At 46.5% G+C, this 24,038-nt stretch overlaps 2 protein-coding genes across 9 annotated transcripts; one reads left to right on the forward strand and one right to left on the reverse strand.

Annotated features, from left to right (window-relative positions):
• Positions 1-1,467: 1,467 nt before the first annotated feature.
• MARS1 (methionyl-tRNA synthetase 1) lies at positions 1,468-19,764 on the forward strand. 6 transcript variants are annotated; one of them, XM_049693852.1, is made up of 22 exons: positions 1,554-1,736; positions 2,559-2,649; positions 2,810-2,888; positions 2,967-3,101; positions 3,449-3,524; positions 3,772-3,944; positions 4,123-4,229; positions 8,222-8,338; positions 8,481-8,684; positions 9,434-9,635; positions 11,648-11,722; positions 15,537-15,707; positions 15,878-15,973; positions 16,112-16,229; positions 16,914-17,127; positions 17,867-17,998; positions 18,106-18,210; positions 18,302-18,488; positions 19,042-19,113; positions 19,238-19,261; positions 19,351-19,443; positions 19,543-19,764. In XM_049693852.1, the coding sequence occupies exons 1-22, from the start codon at positions 1,628-1,630 to the stop codon at positions 19,687-19,689; spliced, it is 2,727 nt and encodes a 908-aa protein (XP_049549809.1). In that variant the 5' UTR covers positions 1,554-1,627; the 3' UTR covers positions 19,690-19,764. The 6 variants fall into 6 exon arrangements, with proteins under 6 accessions (XP_049549807.1, XP_033296339.2, XP_049549809.1 ...); XM_049693850.1 differs by lacking the exon at positions 2,559-2,649 and having other exon boundaries at positions 1,468-1,736; XM_004276538.4 differs by lacking the exon at positions 19,238-19,261 and having other exon boundaries at positions 1,556-1,736.
• On the reverse strand, positions 19,705-24,011 carry DDIT3 (DNA damage inducible transcript 3). Of its 3 annotated transcripts, XM_004276539.4 has the most exons (4): positions 23,848-24,011; positions 21,254-21,301; positions 20,350-20,507; positions 19,705-20,259 (listed from the first exon to the last, which is right to left on the reverse strand). In XM_004276539.4, the coding sequence occupies exons 3-4, from the start codon at positions 20,485-20,487 to the stop codon at positions 19,924-19,926; spliced, it is 474 nt and encodes a 157-aa protein (XP_004276587.1). In that variant the 5' UTR covers positions 20,488-20,507; positions 21,254-21,301; positions 23,848-24,011; the 3' UTR covers positions 19,705-19,923. The 3 variants fall into 3 exon arrangements, with proteins under 3 accessions (XP_004276587.1, XP_049549814.1, XP_049549813.1); XM_049693857.1 differs by lacking the exon at positions 21,254-21,301; XM_049693856.1 differs by lacking the exon at positions 23,848-24,011 and having other exon boundaries at positions 20,350-20,597; positions 21,254-23,841.
• Between the last annotated feature and the right edge of the window lie 27 nt (positions 24,012-24,038).

Genomic DNA, 24,038 nt, shown 5'->3' on the forward strand with positions numbered 1-24,038 from the left:
GGGAGCTAAGATTTCTCATTTTTTGGCGTGGCCAAAAAAAAAAAACAGATGCCCTCTCATAACAATTAAAATACAGTGTGATAAACACTATGATAGGGGAAATACTATCATCTGTTGGAGTACATAGAGGATGTACCCAATTGCCCATGCCAGAAACCTGGCAGCCAACCTTAATTTCTCTTGTTTCCTCACCACTCACATTTAATTGATTACTGAATCTTTCCAACCTGCCTACTTCCTTTAATCCCTACAACTACTGTCCTTTTCAGCCCAGAAAATATGACCTTTGAACTAGTCTCCTTGCATATAGTTCTACTCCTCTCCAGTCCATTCTTGGCACAGCAGCCAGAGTGATGCTTCTAAAACATAAAAATGGCCTGCCACTCCCCTGACTTAACCATTCAAAGGCTTCCCATTTTCCTCAGAGTAAAGTCCAAATTTTACAGTGTGGTTTACAGAGGCTTTCTCCTTTTAGCCCAGTGTTTTCACACTCCCCACCACAAACTCCATACTCCAGCCACACACTACTTCCTCACATTCCTAAACAGCATTGAGGTCTCTGGTCCTTTGCATAAGTTGTTTCCTCTGCCTGAAACACTTCCTTTCCCCACTCCTACCAACCTCCACCAGGCTAACTCTTTCTCATCAGCTAGGTCTCAGTTGAAAGGCCATTTGCACAAGAAGGCCTCTCTTAACCCCTTAGAGTCGGGTAGGGGTCCTAACTAGGAGACCCTACAGCAGATTTCACATTCCCACATTATAACTTTCATGACACGTTAAAGGTTATTTGACTTTCTGACTTCCCAGGAAGTCTGTGAGCTCCGCTAAGGCAGAAGCCTATATCTATTTTGTGAATAATCGTATCTTCAATGCATTGTATAGCACAAAGTAACCTCTCTGTACCTCAGCTCATAAGTACAATTAGGTATTAATTAATCTTAAAGGTATACAAAGATGATTAAGAAGGGTCCCTTTCTCAATTACTGATACGTGCTTCCTTGAATAACGTATATTTATTGACAAACTCTTAGCCTTCTTACTCCGCCTCAACTTACCTTTTTCCTTTACATGCTCCCTTCCCTTTAAATGAGATTGCCTGGCTGCATATGCGCTTTAGAATGGTATTAAATCAATATTTAATAGTCACATTCTTTTTTGTTAATAGGATATGTATCCTAATTTTTATTGTGTCACTAACGTAAGTTTATCATAACTCTCAACTCTAAAACTCTGATTCTTATGAACTCGAATCGAGAGTCAGCCATTGCGAACAGCCGCTATCATTACGTCGCCACTTCAGCAAGATGACTGGGGTCCTCGGTTTCCGTCACCGCCCGTGGGCTGCGTTACAGGATTAAAGCGCGCCGAGCCCCACACATAAAGGTCTCCTCGGCCCTCCCACCAAAAAAGTGCTGCTCTGGCACAGTATCTACTGCCTCTCCGTCTCTATGACACTCTTTTCCTGTTTCCTAGTGTTGCATGATGGGAGAAATAGTCTACTTTCCGGGAGTCTGGCCGGGGGAAAGGCCACATTCGGAACTCCATTTCCCGGCGTGCTTCGCGGCGGTCGCTCATCCCACTGGCGGGAGACCGGTTCCGGTTGCATCAGCGTGGGATCCGCGGCGAAATGAGGTTGTTCGTGAGCGAGGGCGCCCCGGGGAGCCTGCCCGTGCTGGCCGCCGCCGGGAGGGCCCAGGGCAGAGCGGAGCTGCTTATCAGCACTGTAGGCCCGGAAGGTAGTCTGCTGCTGCTGGTGGGTGGTGGATGAGCCGGGCGGGACTGAAAACACGCCGACGACCACCCTACAGTTGTCTTCGTCAACCCCGCCCCCGTCACGCACTCCCGTCAACCTTCTCCCGCATTATCCTTGGGCGCCCCATCCCCTCTTTCTTCCCAGTCGTACCTTTCATCCGTCACTTCCCTTAATTACCCTCAATGTACCCTTCTCTTGCCTCCCCTCCTTCCTCTTCCAGGACCTCGCCTCACTCTAGTGAACCTCTTTCCCTTTTCCAACCTTCTCCCACCCCTATCAGGCAACCCCCCCACCACACGTCACTCACATGATAACCGCCAGGTTCTCCTTTGTCGTTCTTAGGAAACCCTGCTTTCCTTTCCTAAGCACACAGAGACACACATACTCTCTTCGGTTTACCTCTTCTCATTCCCAGCCATCTGTTTGGGTGACTCTTAAGTGGTTCTCTTGTCAGTCCTCCCAGTTCTCTTAATTTTGTTCTCCCACTGTAGCTCAGATCAGTCTCAGATATCCTGATTACTTTCAGTTGTTCCACTTCTTGGCTGCAGCACTACCCCAGTACCACCACCTCCTCGCTGCAGTCCCCATCTGTTGTTTCCAGCTGGCCGTCTCAGCTGAACACCTGCTGGTCTCTCCAGTTCATTCTGGACCCACCCCCTTTCAGTGCTCCTATCCTGGACCCTCTCCGTGAGACTGCCCATCCCCCCCCCGCCCCCCCCCCCCCGCCGTAAAGTTGTCCCTCTAAGTTGACAAAGCATTTCTTTTCTTTTCTCTGTTTTTCACCCATCTTCCTCTCCCGGGTCAGAGTGTGTGGTCCCGTTCCTGACCCGGCCTAAGGTTCCTGTCTTGCAACTGGATAGTGGCAACTACCTCTTCTCCACCAGTGCAATCTGTCGGTCAGTACTGGTTCTTGATGCAGGGAGGTGGCTGAATAGAATCAGGGATTATTGTCCTCTGTGTAGCCTTGTTTACAACCACTGTTTCACTGGGGGGTGAGAAATGGGCTAGACAAATGGGCCCCTTTAATTCTACCTCTGTTGCTCTCTTCCTGGGTAGATACTTCTTTCTGTTATCTGGCTGGGAGCAAGATGACCTCACCAACCAGTGGCTGGAATGGGAAGCGACAGAGCTGCAGGTAGGACTGAGATGTGGGGAATGGCAGGCAGGCTCTTGCCCTGCATGGCTGCCCTGACCCGTGTCTCCTGCATTTTAGCCAGCTTTGTCCGCTGCCCTGTACTATTTAGTGGTCCAAGGGAAGAAGGGAGAAGATGTTTTTAGCCCGGTCCGGAGAGCCCTGACTCATATTGACCACAGCTTGAGTCGTCGGAGCTGTCCATTCTTGGCTGGGGTGAGTTGGGCCTTGAGATGGGTACTGGGAAAAGCTGTATGATATACGAATTAAGAGGGAAGACTGTATTCAGAGTTCAGAACTTCCAAACTGCCACTTACTAGCAGTGTAAACTTTAAAACTCACAAAAACACTTTAAACTTCATTTTTTTCACCTTTGAAGTGAGGGTAATGTATTACTGTCCGCCTCAGTGGGTTATTGTGACGATTAAGAGAGGTAATTTAAAATGCTTAGCACAGTGCTTGACACATAGTAAGTGCTTAGGAAATGTACGATACTGTTATGTCAATTGGGAAGAACCTGAGTGTCTCACCTGTGTACTTCTTCCTTTCTTTCCTCAACAAAGGAGACAGAATCTCTAGCTGACATTGTTTTGTGGGGAGCACTATATCCATTACTCCAAGACCCGGCATACCTCCCTGGTGAGAACTGTGCATATCACTTCTCCACCAGCCCCAACCCCAGGAGCTTGGTGTCGGGGTTACAGAGTGGGCAATAGAATATTGAGGACCCATTTTGATGTGTAGCTTGACAGGGCAGCTATAGCAGAAAGGTGGCTGAGGGAACTGGGAAAGGCAGCTGGAGAAACTTTGTGAAGAAGGGGAGGAGGTCCCTTCCCGCCTGCCCATTCTTGGTCTTACTGATTGCCTCTTTTCTTCCATGCCACAGAGGAGCTGGGTGCCCTGCACAGCTGGTTCCGGACACTGAGTTCTCAGGAGCCATGTCAGCGAGCTGCAGAGACTGTGCTGAAGCAGCAGGGTGCCCTGGCCCTCCGGCCCTACCTCCAAAAGCAGCCCCAGCCCAGCTTCCTTGAGGGGAGGGCTGTCAGCAATGAGCCTGAGGTTTGGAACAGAGCAGAGGGGTCCCCACAGAGCCTCAGTGCGTGAGGTGGTGGGTGGCTTGGAGAGGGACTTTGAGCATGACTGCTAACTTTTTCAGTTCACGGAGAGCAAGGAGAAGAGTTCTTTACTCTACGCACCCCCCCCTCACCTGGTGAGGGATACTGTCCACTCTTCATAGGAGGAGGAGCTGGCTACCCTATCTGAGGAGGAGATTGCCATGGCTGTAGCTGCTTGGGAGAAGGGCCTGGAAAGCTTGCCCCCTGTTCAGCCACAGCAGAATCCAGTGTGAGTAGGCACACATGAGTGGGGCTTGGTTTCTTACGTGGAAATTGTTGATAGAGCCAATACCTGCCTGTCGAATTCTCTTTGCTGACCTTTGATTTTCTGTCCTCTCAACATCTTGGCTAATACTTTGGATATACTGTCCATCAGTCCCATCTGCACCCATGTTTTCAGCTACTTTCTGTCTACTGATTGCACCTAAATCTGTTTTTTTCCAGTTCACATCTCTATTCTGAGCTCCAGACATAGTTGTCAGACTATCTCCTAGATTCCTCCACCTCCACTGGCATTGCAAACTCAACGTGTACAAAACCAAACCTATTACCTTCCCTGCCAGCTTCTCCTTCTCCTTCATTCACTTGTCTTAGTGAATGACTCCCACCTTCCACCTAAAATTCCAGGCCAGAAATCTTGGTGTCATCTATGTATACCCTTCTCTCATCTCTGCTTGTATCATTTGTTCCATTACCAGGTTATTGATTCTAACTCCTAAAGAGTCCTTGTATCCATCCCTTCTCCCTGTCCTCACTGCTGCTACCTGAGATTGGGCCTCACCATCTCTTACCTTCTCCTTCCGTGCCATCCCATGCTCCACACTGCCACCAGAATGGCTGCTTAAAACTGCCTATGTTATCATCTCACCTTCCTTTTCAGAATTCTACAGATGGTTTCTCTGTGTAGTTCACAAGGCCTTTCATGATCTGGCCCCTGCCTGCATGCTTAGCGTCATATTCTGTTACTCTCCTGATAGCTAAGATAATATTCACACATATACGTAGATTTTTCCATTGAAATGAAACGTCTGTAGTTCTGAACATGTTGTTCAATAAAGATTTAAGTGTCCACTCCTTGTCAGGCCCTGTGTGCTGGGAACTGGGTCTACAGAGGGGAACGAAACAGATAAGACTGTGCTCTCATACCACTTTGAGTCTAGTGGTATAGACAGGTGTTTAAAAAAAACTGTCACTCATGAAACTAACACAATGTTGTTAATCAACTATACTCCAAAATAAAATTAAAAGTTAAATAAAACCTGTCACACAAAGGTGTAATTATAAATTTTGGTAAGTACTATGAAGGAAAAGAACAGGATGCTATGAGAACATATCACAGGAGATTAACTTAGAAAAATGGCATTTGACCTAAGACTTGCAGGAATTCCCTGGTGGTTCAGTGGTTAGGACTCCACGCTTTCACTGCTGAGGTCCCAGGTTCAGTCCCCGGGTGGGAAACTAAGATACCGAAAGCCACGCAGCATGGCCAAAAAAAAAAAAAAAAATAGGGAACTAAGACTTGCAAGAAGAGTAGAGTTAGGCAAGGGTAAGTCTGGGGGAAGGGTGTCTCAGATAGAGCAAGCATCGTGTTTGGTTCTTTATAAGGAATTTCTAAAAGGCTAGTGGCTGGAGACTGGTCAGTCAAGGGGCAGTTGGGTCAAGATGAGTTTTAAGAGGAAGGCAGGCTGAGATCATATACTCTCACACCTTGTTGTTTTTGCCCATGCTCTTCCTTCTCCCTGGAATGCCTGCATCTTACCTACCTGCTGTACAGTTGTTCAAGAGACCAGTTCTATCATTTCTTTCTCTGTAGAGCTTGTGAGAGTTTTAAGTGCTTCATCTTCTGGGAGCTTCCATTGTCATATTATGTTGTAATTGACTCTTTTTAAACTTTTCTTTTTTTTTTTTTTAATTTTTGGCTGCGTTGGGTCTTCATTGCTGCACGCAGGCTTTCTTCTAGTTGTGGCGAGCGGGGGCGGCTCTTCATTGCGGTGCGCGGGCTTCTCATTGCGGTGGCTTCTCTTGTTGTGGAGCACGGGCTCTAGGCACGCAGGCTTCAGTAGTTGCGGCGCATGGGCTCTAGAGCCCAGGATCAGTAGTTGTGGCGTACGGGCTTAGTTGCTTCGCGGCATGTGGAATCTTCCCGGGCCAGGGCTCAAACCTGTGTCTCCTGCGTTGGCAGGCGGATTCTTAACCACTGTGCCACCAGGGAAGCCCTATAATTGTCTCCTTACATGTCTGTCTCCTCGCTAATCTGTAAGCTTATTGAAGGCAGGGCCTCTCTCTTCTTTTATGGTACACATTTTCTAGCACAGGGCCAAGCATTTGGTAGATTATGATAAAATTTGAATGAATTAATGAAAGTTTGTTCATTCACTGATTTTGAGTATTTCTTTTGAGTACCTGTTGAGGATTGTTTTAAAGGTAATAAAGAATAGGAGATAGATTTTTCTCAGGTGTTTATACAGGCTAACATGTTTAAATGTGTACTTAGAGGAGGAGACAATTGACTAAAGACCCTAGAGCCAAACCAGGCTATCTTCTGTGCTTTTCCTTCTGACTGAAGGACATCCCCAGTGTCTTTTTTTTTTTTATTTTTTTTTTAAATTTAACTTTTTATTTTGAGATAATTGTAGATTCACATGCAGTTGTAAGAAATTATATGGAGCATCCCCAGTGTCTTGATCAGGCAAATTCCCACCCATTCTCGAGGGCCAACTCAAGTAGTTCTGCCTCTGTGAAGTCTTAGTCTTAGGCCGGAGATACTTGCCTTCCTTCGAGCTCCTTGGGCACTTTGTACCCCTCATCGCACTGATCCAGTTAGAAGTTGTCTGATAGAACGTAACCCTCTTGAGGGCAGAACCCTGGGCGTACTCTGTGGTGGTGCATATCTGCCACCGTAGTAAGCACACTCAAGATGAGAGAGACGTTACAAGGTGACAGAAAAGGAGCACCACAGAATGTGTGGTACAAGATGCTTATGGACTCGGGATACAAGGATGACTGGGTGGAAGGCCGGTTGCCAGTAAAGAAAGGCTTTCCTGAAGGAGCTGATTTCTAAGCTGGATTTCAGAGAAAACTATGGTATTCAGTCATGGGGAGAAAAGTGAGTTAATCCAGGAGAAAACAGTGAGATCTTTCTCAAGGAAATGAGCTGTAAAATGTTCCAGGAAGTAGATGGAACATCTAACTGGATATATAGCATGCAGCTGGGAAGAAGGGTAAGGTTAACATGAGGGAATCATTGGAGTCTCTATTAGCAGAAGAGATTATGGGACTTGGTGAGCTCGCAGGATGCCCAGGGTTGAAGGACACGGTAAGTGATGGTAGTCAGCAATTGTAGATTAAGAATGGTTGGAAGTAACACAACATTGTAAATCAACTATACTTCAATAAAAAAAAATATTAAAACTGAAAAAAGAATGATTGGAAAGATGAAAGGAAACCTGGTGAGGTGTCAGTGCCAGGGAGGGGGGTGAATACAAGACGTGTGCAGCTGAGCTTTCACTGGTGATGAAGCGTGAAAAGAGAAGAGCAGACCGAGTGACTTCCGACAGCAGATTGAGTGACATGACTAGGAATGATCCTGGGAAAGTGGGGAGGAGAGGGTGGCTATGAAGGCAATGGCTGGTTCCTGCTGGTTTGAGTCAGGCCGTGAGGAAGTGACAGATACGGGTTAGGGAGGGAAGAGTCAAGGGATATGAGAGGACTTGGGAAGGCTTGTGTATGGGCTGGCGAGCTGTAAGCATTTCAGGTAGTGAGTAGAGGTAATGTTAACATAGCACTTGGGAAGAAGGGAAGAGGTCAGTGCTGGGAACACGTTTTTGGGTGGCACTGGCGTCTAGGAAGTCAGCAAATGATGGTGGTTGGACAGATCCTGGGGAGAGTTGTCAATATCCCAGAGTTTGGAGCCTGGGAATGAGCTAAAGGAAAAGGAGTACTTAGGGTAGTAAAGAGAGACAGAGCTCAGCGTCAGAATGAGGCTTCTTAGGAGCAGTACACGAGGCTTGCTTGCTGTGGGCAAGGCCCTGTATTTGCAACCGTAGGGATCTCATGGCTTTTGGGGGAGTTTATGCTCCAGTGGATTCGTGTGAGGAAAGACTTCAGATGGACGTGAGCCTGTTACAGTAGAACAGATGCATCTGGGTGTTCTGTGCACTTTGGGTCCCTCTTGACCCTCTCTTCTCCTCCCTGGACTGTTCTCTTCCTCTTCCCTACCAGGTTGCCTGTGGCTGGGGAGAGGAATGTGCTCATCACCAGCGCCCTCCCTTATGTCAACAATGTCCCCCATCTTGGAAACATCATCGGTTGTGTGCTCAGTGCTGACGTCTTTGCCAGGTGGAGCCAGCTGCTGGGGGAAAGCCCTGAGGGAGCAGTGGGCCCCAAGGGAATCGGAGGCCTCAAGGGGGGAAGCCGGAGGGATCCTGGGTACATGGGAGGGGCTGAGATGGGGCCTCATGATCACCACATTCCTTCCCAGGTACTCCCGGCTCCGCCAGTGGAACACCCTCTATCTGTGTGGGACAGATGAGTATGGTACAGCGACAGAGACCAAGGCTATGGAGGAGGGTCTAACCCCCCAGGAGATCTGTGACAAGTACCATGTTATCCACGCCGACATCTACCGCTGGTTTAATATCTCGTTTGACATTTTTGGTCGGACAACCACTCCACAGCAGACCAAGTAGGTTTCCTCTAATCAGGCAGAAATGGAGAGTGGGAGCAGTGGGAATATCTAGGAGACAGAAAGAAGGAACCAAGATTGTTCCCCGCCCCCCACCCCCAAATATCCGGATATTGTCCTGAAATGTGTCCCAGGCATTATTACAGGGATTCATTGTGTGCAGAAGCCTGACCAGGGCTGAAGGTGCAGCTGAGGGAGGGAAGAGACAGGACTTAGGCTCATGGGAAGGACCTGCCTTCCCTCTACCGCCTCCCTTCTCTTCCTGGCCGCCACTGTCTCAGGACAGCCCCTCTCACTCCTGTGTTTATAGCAAATACACTCATTTTCCTCTGCCTGATTATCGTCCTTATAAAAACTGCATAGTAGACAGGCTGCCAGCTGAGAGTTCTGTGCAGTTTAGCAGCACTCTGATTTAATTTTAATTTTTAGGACATATCAAAGAACTAAACAGTCCTATTATCCTTTTGGAGATTTTTGTTAATGAAGAATACAAAACAGATCTGTATTTTACAAAAGTAAATTCTAGAGCGGTGAGGAAAGAGATCGTGTGGGGAGTTGGGCAATTTATGTGAGGTGTTTGGGCTCATCAGTAAACTCCCTACAGATGACTAAGTGGTCTCTGACTGATTTCTTTGGCACTTGGACTGAATGGGTTTGGATCCTGGGTGGAGTGGCAGGAGGGAGGGGCGCACCACTTCCTCTGACTTCCCCCGGTCCACCCCTCCCCTGTCCCTTGCTCACCTCATCAGAATTACCCAGGATATCTTCCAGCGGTTGGTGGCCCGAGGTTTTGTGCTGCAAGATACTGTGGAGCAACTGCGTTGTGAGCACTGTGCCCGCTTCCTGGCTGACCGCTTTGTGGAGGGCATGTGTCCCTTCTGTGGCTATGAGGAGGCCCGGGGTGACCAGTGTGACAAGTGTGGCAAGCTCATCAATGCCATCGAGCTCAAGGTGAGAGGAGGGTCTCCTGGGAGCCCGGAAGGAGACAGTCTCTAATCTTAAGGGACTCCCAGTCTGGTCCGCCTCAGGTTCTTTTTTTTCTTCCTTTTTTTTTTTTTTTTTTAATTGAAGTATAGTTGATTTACAGTGTTGTGTTAATTTCTGCTGTACAGCAAAGTAACTCAGATATACAAATACATACATTCTTTTTTATATTCTTTTCCATTATGGTTTATTCCAGCTTATTGAATATAGTTCCCTGTGCTATACAGTAGGACCTTGTTGTCCATAGGATTTTTGTTTTAGCATTCAAGACCTTTCACCAGTGGCTCTTCCTACTCTGTCTTGGCAACTCATCACTCAGTTCACTGCATAAATACTTACTGAGCATTTACTATGTGCTTGGCATTGTGCTGGAAAATCGACAAGTTGAGTTCATATTACCCTACCTTTGCTCCTGCTTCATACCACCTGATCTGCATTTGTTTAGTTCTTTCTCTCTTCCATATATACCACCTTTACTTCTACTCCATGTTTATTCATTTGGTAGTTCATTCATTCATTCATTTATTCAACAAACTTTTTTGAGTCTTTAGGGTAGTCACAGTTCTAGGTGTTGAGGATGTAGCAGTGAACAAGACAGATTTTTATCTAGTGCGGGAGGAAACCAACACTAAAGATAGAATAGAGTTACTCCAGGGTAAACTGCCCGGAAGATGTGGTGGAGGGTGACTTCTGGGGGAAGAGTTGAGCTGGGTGATTAGGGAAGGCCTCTCAGAAGTAACATTTGAATTGAGAGTTTAACTGAAGAATGAGAAGGAGCCAGGAGGTGATGAGTGGGGTTAAGAGTGTTCCAAGCAGAAGGACCAGGAAATGCGAAGACCCGAGGCAGCAAAGCGCTGAAAAGGGGAATTGAAAAGGCCAGTGTGGCTCATAGTGAGTCGGGTCAGAGACAAGGTCAGAGAGGTAGGCAGTGACCCGATTTCCAGGGCCCAGTCAGCCATCTGGGAGTGGAATGGCATGCTGCTCTGTGGATAATGGGTAGGAGGGAAGCGAGAGAGAAGGTGGGGAAACCAGTCTGGAGGCCAGTGGTAGCTCAGAAATGGGATGACGATAGCTTGGACTAGGTTAATAGCAGTAGAAATAGCGGGGTGGGAGGGGGGAAGGATTTGAGATATGTTTTGGAGGCAGACTCTATAGAACTGGATAGACTGCAATTCGGGGTGATAGAGAAGTCAAGAGAATGACGACTTGTATGCTTTTAGCTTGAGCAGCTTGGGCGGATGGTAGTACTAACTATGAACACAGGCAAGATTGGGTGAAGAAGAGCTTTCCTGTGGAATTCAGTGATACTATTTGGGTTTGTTAAGTTTGAGGTGCCTCCTTAGACATCCAAGGAGGGATGTTAGGTAGGCAGTTGATAGAGGCATGTGGAGTTCAGGAGAGAGGTACTGAGAGCTCAAAAACCCAGATCAAAACTCATTCAGAAGCTTTCATTGGTTAGCTCCGCCTGTTTACTCCTTTCGCCATCATCCTTCAATGTTTGTATAGTCAAGTTGTGCCATGAAAATGAGTATTTCTTGACATTTTGCCGTGTGAAAGCCTGTGCTTGTTTCTCATGCAAGCCCTCTCTCCCTGATTGATTGTAACTTCCTCAAGGAGAGGAACCGTGTGTCTTCTCTTCGTTGCTCTTTCTGCTCCTCACACAGCTGCGTACAGTGCAGGGCTCTGGGTCTAGCCTGTGCTCAGAGAATGCTTTTTCCTATTCTTTGGAGTGAAAGGACACAGATGTGAAACTCTGAGTAGCAAATGTTGTGCTATGCAAACCTGAGTCTGCAAGTTCAGAGAAGACCCAAGTAAGTAGTTCGTGAGTTGGCGGGGTGTGAGCGTGAGGCTAAGCTCGGTGCCAGACGGGGGACCTCATCTCTCTGTGCCTCCCCCCTCTCCTGGAAAGCTCCTGGCATGCAGCCTGATCCTGACTGTCCTACCTTGGGTCACCCCTTCTCTTGACTTTCCCTTCACAGAAGCCTCAGTGTAAAGTCTGCCGGTCGTGCCCTGTGGTGAAATCCTCTCGGCACCTGTTTCTGGACCTGCCTAAGGTGAGTGGGCCTTTCCCTCAACCAGTCTGCATGGCCTCCTCTGCCCCCTCTGCCTCAGCCACAGGCAGAGGCAAATTTGTACCAAATCACCCTCATATATTTTTAATTTCCATTTTAAAATTATACTTAACATGCTTAAGGTTAAAAGATGTAACAGGAAAAGGGCACAAAGTGAAAGGTCCAGGCCCATCTGCCAAGAGATATTTACTACTGCTGATTTTCCTTTGTAGCACCTTGCACATGAAAGTATTCTTATGCCTTTTTTTTCTCCTTAATACAAATTAGATCATGGCATTCATATTCTTCAGTCTGCTTTCTTTCTTTTACTTCACAATGTGTCTTAACCAATTTTTCACTTTAGTGGATTTGCTGCTTTTTTTTTTCCTTTTAAACTTTTTATTTGGAAATAATTTCAAGCTTGCAAAAAGAGTTGCAAGAATAAGCAGTTGCTAGAACAAAAAACCTCATGTTCTTTACCCAGAAGAACCTCATGTACCCATTACCCAGATTCAGTGGCTGTTAAGATTTTGCTCCATTTGGTTTAGCTTATTCTCTCTCTCATACATGTATGCATGTGTACTTATATAACCTCTTTACTCTTGAATGCTGCCTTGTGTGTTTCCTAAGAAAAAAGACATATTCCTGCATAACCACAGTATGGTTAACAACTTCAGGAAATTTAACATTGATATAGTTGTGTGATCTACCAGCCATATTCCAGTTTTGCCAACTATTCCATTAATATCCTTTCTAGCATCATTTTTCCTGTAGTGTAGAATCTGGTTCTGGATCATGTATTGCATTTAGTTTTTCTGTCTCTTTAGTTTCCCTTAATCTGAAACAGTTCCTCAGCCTTTCTTTATCTTTTATGACATTAACAGTTTTTAATAATTATAGGCCCTGATTCCCCCTTTTAAAATAGAGTATTCATTTTGGATTTGTTGGCTGTTTTCCTCATGGCTAGATTCAGGTTATGCATCCTCAGCTGGAATACTACATAAATGATACTTTGTTCTTTCCAGATGATACTTAGTTCTTTCCAGATGATACTTTGTTCTTTCCAAAATGATACTTTGTTCTTTCACATCATGGCCATTTCCGCCTCATTGGTGATGTTAATTTTGCTCAATCAGGGTGTTACCCAGCTTCTCCACTGTACAATTAATATTTTCCCCTTTGCAACTTATAAGCAGTCTGTGGGAATACACTTTAAGACCATGCAAGTACTTTGCTCTTCATTGAAAGGTTCCCTCTAAATTTAGCATCCATTTATTTAATCATTCTTACCTGAACCAGTTTTTGTTAAGATTTGCCAACTCTGCCACTCCCTCCACATTTACCCTTCTCCTTCATTCATTTATTTCATTTATTATCAGTGTCAACTCATGGATGCCAATTTTTTTCAGTGGTTTATAATTGATTCCTGTCCTAAATAATTTTCATATTCGAATTGTCCCTTATTTGGCCAATGGGAGTCTATTCAAGGTTGTTTCTCTGGGTGTTTCTGAGGTCTCCCATCATTTTTTAAGCACTTCCTTATTTTCTAGCATAGCAGGATATTCTAGATTCATCTTGTTCCAGTCTGGGATTCAACCATTTCTCTACCAAGCCCTGTTTCTTTTTTTTTAAGTAGGTAACAGTGTTAGAGACCAAGATTTAAGTGTGCTCATTGCTACTGAGATGTCTTTGCTTCTAGGCCCTGTCAGCAGAGAGTTAGGCATTTGTTTTGGGTTCACACTGACACCTGAAATACCAGGCCAGCCCCATGGGGTTCTTCCTCACTTTCCCTCATCTCATATTTTTATTTCCCTTCTTCCAAACAGTAAGTACTCTGGTTCCCAACAACATTATTTACTCATTTGCTCGATTCTACAATACACCTAAAAATTTCAGAATTGCTTCACCCATACCACTATCAAAAAACCTACTAAGATGAGTTTAGGGTTTATTGGCAGTCCTGCCCCTTCCCCCCCAAGCGCGGGTATATAATCAAATATGTTCAAAATTGTCCTGGCTTAGTTTTTTCCCCCTTTAGTGTGGTTGTGTTACTGAAGTAAGCCAATAAGTTTGGTTCATTTGCTTCTAGTTCTTTTTCTCTCCTCATACTTACTAACTTAATTTTTTGAAAATGTAGAACATCAGTATGCTTCTAAAACATCAAAACCATGCAAAAAGGTATACGCAGAGAAGTGTCATTCCCTTATTCCCTTTCCTGTCCAGGCTACCTTGTTCTCCCATCTCCTGTAGGTGATGGGCTTTGTTTTCCGATTTTGTCTTAGTGTGTTTATTTTTGTAAAGATAAGCCTATATGTGTGTGTGTGTGTGTGTGTGTGTGTATGTTATTTCCTCTTATACAAAATACAGCATACTGTATATACTCTTTTGCATTTTGTCTTTTCCGTCTAACAGTATGTTCTAGAAATGACTCCATATCAGGATTACTCCATATCAGATGATAGAGATCCTTCTTACTCAGGCTTGTTTGTTTTATTTAAACAGCTGCATAGTACTCCATTTTGTGTGGGTACCATGGTTTTTTGTTTTGTTTTTTAAAAATATTTATTTATTTGCACCAGGTCTTAGTTGCGGCATGCGGGATCTTTAGTTGTGGCATGTGGGATCTTTTTTTTTAGTTGTGGCATGAGGGATCTAGTTCCCTGACCAGCGATTGAACCCGGGCCCTCTGCATTGAGAGCACAGAGTCTTAACCACTGGACCACCAGGGAAGTCCTGTGGGTACCATAGTTTATTTAACCAGTTTCTTGTGTTTGCCATTTAGGTAGTTTCCAGTATTTTGCAGTTAAAAATACTATTGCAGTGACTAACCTTGTGCATGTGTATTTTTGTATTGTGGGAAGTGTATCTTCAGGATAAATTCCTTAACAGGGATCACTTGCTGTGTCCAGGAGAAATGCATATGTAGGTTATTGCCAAATTTTTCTCAATAGGTGTTATTCCATTTTACATTCCTCCCAGTAGTGTGTGTGTGCACTTGTTTGCCCAGAGCCTCACCAGTAGAGTGTGTTGTCAGGTTTTGGATGCTACAGTATTTATGTGGATGAATCACATGAACCATCCCTTACAAAAGATTTATCTTTGTTTTTCTGCTTACAGAAGTGATATACACTTGTTTTTAAAATTTCAGAATGAGGGAATTCCCTGGCAGTCCAGTGGTTGGGACTCTGCACTTCCACTGCAGGGGGCACAGGTTTGATCCCTGGTCGGGGAACCTAGGATCCCACAAGCCACGCAGTGCGGCCAAAAAAAAAAATGTTCAGAATGAAATACATGGTGTAAAAGTGGATGTTCCCCTTAATCTCATGTGAGAATAAAGCACTGAGATATAGTTTTCCTCAAAAATTTTTTGGCCTTATGTTAATCTGTGTATTACTATTCTTTATTTTTATAAATAGGATTATATCATATGTTACTGTTTAGCAGTTTATTTAATGTATTTCTGAGATCTTTACATATCAGTACATACAGGTCTTCCTCACTCTTTTTAAAGGGCTTATAAGTATTTCATTATGTTGATATACCATATTTCTTTAAATTCTACAGAACCAAATGAATTAGTTTTAATTTTTGCTGTGGTGAACTGTGCACTTCTTTATAAACACATCTGTACACACTTATGTGAATATTTCTGTTGAAAAAAATCCCTAGAAGTGGAATTGCTATGGCAAAGTCATGAATCCTTAATTTTAATTATATATCACCAAACTACTCCAAAATGGTTGTACGTATTTATCCTTATGGTGACCACACATGCGACTGTCCTAAACCAGCTCTCTGTGCTTCTCTGCTGTCTCAGTTGGGAAAGCCGCTGGAGGAGTGGTTGGAGAAGACGTTGCCTGGCAGTGACTGGACACCTAACGCCCGGTTCATCATTCGTTCTTGGCTTCGGGATGGCCTCAAGCCACGCTGCATAACCCGAGACCTCAAGTGGGGAACCCCTGTGCCCTTAGTAGGTTTTGAGGACAAGGTAAAAACGCTATGCTTTATTCATATCTCATATTATTCAGCCTTGGGATTGAAACCCTGGGCTAGCAGAACAGACTTGATTGTGTCTTGATTCAGTCTGAGGCTTTGGGTTGGCAAGGTTTTCCCAGTGTTCTTGCATCTTACTGTGTCTCCTCCCTCCTGACCCTCCAGGTATTCTATGTCTGGTTTGATGCCACCATTGGCTACCTGTCCATCACAGCCAACTACACAGACCAGTGGGAGAAATGGTGGAAGAACCCAGAACAAGTGAGCAGTTCTTTGTTAGCCTGTCAAAGACCTGGGGAGGGTGCGTGTATAGTGGGGGTGGTTAGGGGTGGGTAGCTGATCTTTCTTGGGCCTTTGAAGAGGATGTCAGGAGCTCTGTCTCCCAATTATATTCCATAGGTGAGCCTGTATCAGTTCATGGCCAAAGACAATGTTCCCTTCCACGGCTTAGTCTTTCCTTGTTCAGCCCTAGGAGCTGAGGACAACTACACTTTGGTCAGCCACCTCATTGCTACAGGTACCCTGGGAGATTGGAGAGGGGGATGTTCTTAGGGAATGAGGGCCAAGACAGTACTTGGAAGAAACTCCTGGAGAGGTGCTAGGTCTTGAGTTAGGAGTTGAGATGGAATAGGAAACAATTAGAACATGGAAGCTCAATGCAGAAAAGGAAACAAGGGCTTCCCTGGTGGCGCAGTGGTTGAGAGTCCGCCTGGCGATGCAGGGGACGCAGGTCCGTGCCCCGGTCCAGGAGATCCCACATGCCGCAGAGCGGCTGGGCCCGTGAGCCATGGCCACTGAGCCTGCACGTCCGGAGCCTGTGCTCCGCAACAGGAGAGGCCACAACAGTGAGAGGCCCGCATACTGCAAAAAAAAAAAAAAAAAAAAGGAAAAGGAAACAACCTGAAGAGAGCAAAAGTCCAAAGCTAAATTTTGTAATGGGTAGAAGTAAACAGAAGACCAGAATGCAGAGGAAGGATCTCCCAAGTTCTGTGCAGGCCAGCTACTCTAGAACTGAGGTTGAGGGAGAGGAAAGAAGAGTTAGTGGGTCAGAGAGGAAGGACATGATTTTTTTTTTTTATACAGCAGGTTCTTATCTGTTTTATACATATTAGTGTATATTTGTCAATCCCAATCTCCCAGTTCATCCCACGAGGAAGGACATGATTTGAACAGATGGTTCTCATTCTCCTTCTCTGTCCAGAATACCTGAATTACGAGGATGGGAAATTCTCTAAGAGCCGGGGTGTAGGAGTGTTTGGGGACATGGCCCAGGACACAGGGATCCCTGCTGACATCTGGCGCTTCTATCTGCTGTACATTCGGCCTGAGGGTCAGGACAGTGCCTTTTCCTGGACAGACATGTTGCTCAAGAATAATTCTGAGCTGCTTAACAATCTGGGCAACTTCATCAACAGGTGGGACCTGGTGAGGGGTGAGAGTCAGCAGATGAGCCTGGGGTGGGGCTAGTAGGCCACGTATGCTTGGTGCGAGTTAGTTGTAGAGATGTGATTTAGCAGAGTTGGTCACAAAGTGAATTTTTGTGAATTATTTTCTTATTAATGTTCTTTGTAGAATTGGAAATGTGTTTTTTCCTAGCAAAAAGGTTCACTTGCAGACCACTGAAAAGTTTGGCTGAGGAAGGGGGTTATTTTAGCATAGGGGTAGGAGACTTCTGCTGTACTTTTCAGTTTTCTTACTTCAGGCTCACATTCCATTATCGGTCCCTATCTCAGCTACTCTGCAACCTAAAGAAATATCCTCCATGGCTACACACGCTTTCAGGTTTGCTCATTAACCACATTGAACAGATAGTCCCTACTAGAGGATTTATTTGTTTGGTAGCAATTAATGCATATTTCAACGTGATCATTTTGAGTTTTTAACTTCTTAAAAATAAACGGTTGCTTAACTTTATTAGTTCCCTTTATATAAGGGATATCTGTATATAAAACGTCTGTTATGTGCAGACTCATATTCTTACGGGAGAGGGAGAATAAGGAATTAATTTGTTAAGTTTTGCCTTCCAGCTTGAGGGAGCCTGGTGGTTTCAGTTCTGAGAAAATGCAGAATTATGAAAATCGTGTCAAATTTCTCTAAGGAGACTGGGCAGTAACTTCTCTTTTCTCTCCCCTCTCCTGCCCTCCTCCCATCCAGAGCTGGGATGTTTGTGTCTAAGTTTTTTGGGGGTTTTGTGCCTGAGATGGTGCTCACCTCTGATGATCGGCGCCTGCTGGCCCATGTCACCCTGGAGCTCCAGCATTATCACCAGCTGCTAGAGAAGGTTCGGTAAGTAGCTATACCTCTGTCTCAACTCAGTGATCTGCTGGCATGTTGAGAGCCCCATACTGGTCCCCCCAGAACCTTACACCTTGGCCTGCATCCTTCCTTCCCAGGATCCGGGATGCCTTACGCAGTATCCTCACCATCTCTCGCCATGGCAACCAGTACATTCAGGTGAACGAGCCCTGGAAGCGGATTAAAGGCAGCGAGGCTGACAGGTAGGTAAGGAGGTACGGTTGGCTCTAGGAATAAAGTGGCTGGTAGGCTACGTCCTCCTGGGGGTCGTGACTAATATCTTTTCTTCCTCAGACAGCGGGCAGGGACAGTGACAGGCTTGGCAGTGAATATAGCTGCCTTGCTGTCCATCATGCTCCAGCCTTACATGCCCACGGTTAGTGCTACCATCCAGGCCCAGCTGCAGCTCCCACCTCCAGCCTGCAGCATCCTGCTCACAAACTTCCTGTGCACCTTACCAGCAGGACACCAGATTGGCACAGTAGGTCTCTAGATTTGAAAGAGCCAGCTTCTCTCAAAATTCCTGCTTTTGCCAAGCAGCCTCTGGGGAGGGGTCAGGGAAGAACTTAACTTTGGGCATGAGACTCTCATAGCTATTCGAACCCCTTCCCCACTCATCCCCACTCTTCACTTAGGCTTGTTTCTAATATAAAGCCCTTAGTATTGGTTTACAAGCCCAGTGTTTTCTGTAGCTCACGTATCCTCACTGTCCTTCATGCCAGGACCCAAGGGGCAGGGAGAATACAAAGTAACCATTTCCTCAACACAAGGGGATAAAAGTATGTACACCTCTAAGCTTTTGCATCAACCTAGCATCATTAAATAGTTTAAATAACTTTTGACCCTAGTGAATGCTTTTTCTGGATTCTTTACTGAAATCAGCAGGTATTTGCTCAGTGTTACACTCTGTAAGAGTGTTTTTTCTGGACCACTGAGTTCCTAAATGTCAGAAGTTGGGGTGGAGAGGCCCTCTATATAGTCTGGTAGAGTTTATACCTAATCAGTGAATGATTCTGGAATTCTTTTTTTCACAGGTCAGTCCCTTGTTCCAAAAACTGGAAAATGACCAGATTGAAAGTCTGAGGCAGCGCTTCAGCGGGGGCCAGGTGAGAAAGCTAAAGACTGTGCCTCACCCACCAACAGTTAGCATCCTCCAGTAGCCCTCACTCATCCCTCTTTCCATCTATTGGCCCTGCTGCTTCCTCACTTCATTTTTCTTTCCTGTCTTAGCTAGAAGAGTCCTTGTCATTAAAGGTAATCACTTTCCCCCTGAGATGTTATATAAAACTTGAGGTCAGGGGATGTATATGGTAGCAGGTGCTAACTCTGTTGTTGATCTCAAGGCAAAAGCATCCCCCAAGCCAGCAGCTGTAGAGACTATGACAACAGCTGGACCACAGCAGATACAAGTGCTGATGGATGAAGTGACCAAGCAGGTACGGAGCTTAAGCCCTATGGGAGGCTGGAAAAGCTGAATCCTAAATAGGTCATTTCTGGTCTCACTGTTGTGATTCCCCCATCCCCTCTTCTCTTAGGGCAACATTGTCCGGGAATTGAAAGCACAAAAGGCAGACAAGAACCAGGTTGCTGCAGAGGTGGCTAAACTCTTGGATCTGAAGAAACAGTTGGCTCTAGCTGAGGGGAAACCCCTTGAAACCCCTAAAGGCAAGAAGAAAAAGTGAAAGTGAGAACTTGGCTCCTAGAAAGTCACTTTAATGGATGTGGACAGTAATAAATAAATGTACAATCTCTATATACATGCCGAGACCCTCTCCTGTCATCTACCCTAAGTTTTCCCCCTACTGAATAGATGGGGGTGGGAGGGGTCCATCGTTGGCACTGGTGAGAAGGTGGTCAGTAGATACTTCCAGGAAGGGTCGGAAGTGGCCCGAGGGGGAAGTGCTGGTCCCAGCCGTTCATGCTTGGTGCACATTAACCATCCGGTCAATCAGGGCTCGGCGAGTCGCCTCCACTTCCCTGGTCAGGCGCTCGATTTCCTGCTTGAGCCGTTCGTTCTCTTCAGCTAGCTGTGCCACTTTTCTTTCGTTCTCTTGTTCTTTTTCCTTCATGCGTTGCTTTCCAGCCCGTGCCGGGGACTGGCCACTGTGTTTCCGTTTCCTGGGTCTTTCTTGGTCTTCCTCTTCTTCCTCCTGAGCCGGGGAGCTCTGACTGGAATCCGGAGAGCTGGGGCTCTGGGAGGTGCGCGTGACCGCTGCTCGTCCTGGCTCCTCGGTGAAGGTTTTTGGTTCTTCCTTCAAAGGAATGAGGAAAGGCAGAGTAGGTGTTAATTAGCTGAGAAGGGACGGGCAGCCCCTGACCAGCGTTAGGCCTAGCATTCTTACCTCCTCGTTTCCAGGGGGTGAGACATAGGTACCCCCATTTTCATCTGAGGACAGCACCTCCTGCAAGTCCTCATACCAGGCTTCCAGCTCCCAGCTGGACAGTGTCCCGAAGGAGAAAGGCAGTGACTCAGCTGCCATCTCTGTGGCTGGATCAGGCTCTGGGAAAGGACATAGTCAGGATAGTGGGTGGGGGAAGAAGCTCCACAAAGCCGTCAGTCTACGGGTTGGCACACTGGCCTGCTGCCTGTCTGTTTTGGTAGATAAAAGTTTATTGGAACACAGCCACATCCATTTATTTACATATTGTTTACGGCTGCTTTCATGAGACAACAGCAGAGATGCATAGTTGGTACAGAGACTATTCTGTGTGGCCCTCAACGTCTAAAGTACTTACTGTCTGACCCTTTAAAATTTACCAACCCCTGATCTAGAATGATATTCCATCTTTGCTTTTGCCCAGCACGTGAAGAAGCAAGTGCCCGGATGTGCATTCTTATGGGTTCCTGGTAAAAGTCTTCGGTCCCCCTTGGGGAACTCCACTGGTTGTGTCCAGGGGCGGTCACCAGACCATCTGTGCTCCTTTCTCCTCCTGTGTGGGGAGCTTGGGCAAACAGTCCTTGGGTCAGTCTAACCTTGGTGGGGACGGAGGTGTGGTGAGACCTCACCTGACTGCTCACTCAGGGCCAGCTTTCAATTAGGACATGCTCTAAGAATAGTGATTTGGTCACCTTGTTAGGGGCAGGTCAGGAGGATGGATGTGGCCTAACAGCAAAAGCCTGCTCAGATTCAAACCGTCCTCTCCCACCTTCTCTAGGTGTTTTCATAATTTCTTAGGGCCCCAGTAAAGGGGGCCTAAGCAGCAATTCTTAGGAGCTGGTTTTGGGAAAGGGTTGGTTAAGTTTACCTGCTTTCAGGTGTGGTGATGTATGAAGATACACTTCCTTCTGGAACACTGTGGGGATCAAAGATAAATGTTAGCCATTTCTGGAAGGGGGGAGACAGGCAGGTTCTTTTATCTCCAGCTTCCTACTGCTCCTTCCTTACTTCTTGTCTTATAGAGTATAGTTAGTTATTGGTCCCTGTAGCCATTTCTAAGGACAGAGAAGAGCCTGACTTCCTTTATTTTTAGTTGCTGACATTTGTAGTCCTGATTACATAATAACAAAATCCTGGCCAACTCAGCTTTCTCTAAATTTAAGGCAGTCCTCAAATCTGCCAGGGTAAGGACTGGACCACAGGGAAGGGAAAAAACCAAGTGGCATTTTCCTAATTCCATTCCCACACTGACATCCTCCAAATGTGTATTTCCAGTCTAGACCTCTCCTGGGACCTCCAGCTCTAACTGCTGACTTGCCATTCTCTTTTTGGATATCTAATATGCATCACAGACTGAATGTGTCCAAAGACCAACTCCTGCTAATCTTCTCCTTCCAAGGTCTTTCCCATCTCGGTATACAGCAACTTTAGCTTGAGCCAAAAACCTTGGTATCATCCTTGATTCCTCTCCTCTCACACCCCACAATCCAATCCAAACCACCAGCAAAACTTCTTGAGTCATTCTTCAAAACCCCAGAATCTAAACACGTCTCACCAATTCCACTGTTTCTAATCTAGATCAAGTTACTATCATCTCTCGGGTGACTGCAGAAACCTCTTGACTGCAGGTCTCCCAGTTTCTGCTTCTGCAACCCCTCCCAGAGTCTATTCACAACAGCCCCCAAAGTGAGTCTTTTAAAACTTAAGTCAAGGGCTTCCCTGGTGGCGCAGTGGTTGAGAGTCTGCCCGCCGATGCAGGGGACACGGGTTCGTGCCCTGGTCTGGGAAGATCCCACGTGCCGCGGAGCGGCTGGGCCCGTGAGCCATGGCCGCTGAGCCTGCGCGTCCAGAGCCTGTGCTCCGCAACAGGAGAGGCCACAACAGTGAGAGGCCGCAAAAAACAAACAAAAAAAAAACTTAAGTCAGGCTGTGTCATTCCTCTATTCAAAACCTTCTCATTTCATACATATTAAAAGCTAAATTCCTTAAAATGGCTTAGAAGGCCCTCCACAATCTGCTCTTTCCTTGCTCTGTTTTTCTCATTGACCACTCTCCGTCTTGCTCACTCTAGTCCAGCCAACTGGCCTCCTGTTCCCTAAAGATACTATGCATGCTCCCACCTTAGGACCTCTGCTCTTGCTATTCCTTCTCCTGGAAAGCTCTTCCTTCCACATACCACATGGCTTACTGCCTTGCCTATTTTTAGGTCTTTCATTTAAATATCACCTCAGTGGGGGAATCCCTGACCACCCAGTGTAAACTGTAACCTCCACTCAGCATTCTCTACCCTTCCATGCTTTAGTTTTTTTCTATGGCACATGTTTGCTTACTGTATGCCTCTTCCCACTGAAATGTAAGCTCTGTGAGAGGAGAGATTTTTTTCTCTCTTGTTCACGGATAAATGCTGGGTCCCAAACTTAACCAGCATAGTAGGTGCTGGTTAAGTATTTGTTAGGAATCAATGGATAAATGTCCCCAATCTCTCATAGGGAAAGGAGGACGAAGTCCAGAGGCAGAGCAGCAGCTGCCTATCCCTGGGGACTGTAGATGCAATATCGTCCTCAGTGCTTCTGTACAGGGCTGTCCTCCCTGGAGAACCCTCCTTGCTTTCCAGTGTGTGGGACATAGCTTTCATCATCAGTGGAGCCCCGGGCCAGAGGGCTGCAGAGCCAAGCAGGGGGCTGACCTGATGCAATGGTTACACAGAGATTAGCTGGAGACAGGACAAGGGGAAAGAGGCAAGGACCAATCCCAGGGGAAGGACAATCCACTGGGGAGACCTCCAAATGGCTTCCTACACTTAAAAGATCCAGGATGCTCTCTTCTGCAGAAGGCTTAGGGACCTCTGGGGAAAAGGAAAACTCATCTCTGCTCCCCGTCCATCGACATCCCTCTTCCCAAAGGCTTGTGTCGGTCTCTTTTAAGATTCTCTCCTCTGCAAGGGTGCAGAAAAAATGTCCTGTGGAGGGTCCAAAAGCCCCATCTACTGACGTGGCTATGCTGGCCCTGAGACGCTGCGGCTAAGACAGGATTGGGGGTGGGGGTGGGGGAGGACGCTAGTGGCAAAGTGGCGGTAGCGGCCTGAACCACTGTCAACCAGCCTTCTCGGCGCGGGGATGTGTCCTGTTGCCCCGCCTCCCACCCGGCAGGCCTAACGAGGAGGCCTGGGGTCTGCAACGGGAGAGAAAAAATCTTCCTAGGGCAGCTGGGGCCCCTTCCCTGAACACAGAGTAAGGCCTATGCTCCGGGCAGTGGTGGGATGCTGCTGTCGTGCGAAGGAAGAGGAGTCTGTAAGCACTACTTCTGAATGAAGGCTTCTCATCCCTCCCCCGGACGGTCACTTCACTTCATTGCGGAGGGTGTGGGACCACATCCTTAAGAGCGGATGCCCTAACTTTAAGGTGACAACTGGTGTTCACGAGGATGGGAGGGTAAAAGGTAGATGGGGGAATCAGTACTCGCCTCTCTCCTCAGGTTCCGGCTCTGATTTTGCCTCTGTCGCTGCCACCCGCTCATCTTCAACATGATACACTCTATGCCTTAGACTCAAGCCTCTGACCCGGATAGCGCGGAGCTGAGATCTTTTAATAGGGCCTTGCCCTCCTCTCCGGGGGCGGATCCAGAAGCCTACCAATCATAAAGCGGCACGCCGG

This window comes from Orcinus orca, chromosome 11, assembly GCF_937001465.1.
Source record: "Orcinus orca chromosome 11, mOrcOrc1.1, whole genome shotgun sequence".
Taxonomy (NCBI): Eukaryota; Metazoa; Chordata; class Mammalia; order Artiodactyla; family Delphinidae; genus Orcinus; species Orcinus orca.

Bases quoted from the DNA above. Each gene is read 5' to 3' on its own strand.
- MARS1 (XM_049693850.1), top strand. From the start codon at position 1,480: ATGATGGGAGAAATAGTCTACTTTCCGGGAGTCTGGCCGGGGGAAAGG. The intron at 1,737-2,809 runs GTAGTCTGCTGC...CTTCCTGGGTAG, and splicing joins CAGCACTGTAGGCCCGGAAG to ATACTTCTTTCTGTTATCTG. The intron at 9,636-11,647 runs GTGAGAGGAGGG...TTCCCTTCACAG, and splicing joins TCAATGCCATCGAGCTCAAG to AAGCCTCAGTGTAAAGTCTG.
- DDIT3 (XM_049693857.1), bottom strand. From the start codon at position 20,487: ATGGCAGCTGAGTCACTGCCTTTCTCCTTCGGGACACTGTCCAGCTGG. The intron at 20,260-20,349 runs GTAAGAATGCTA...ATTCCTTTGAAG, and splicing joins CACCCCCTGGAAACGAGGAG to GAAGAACCAAAAACCTTCAC.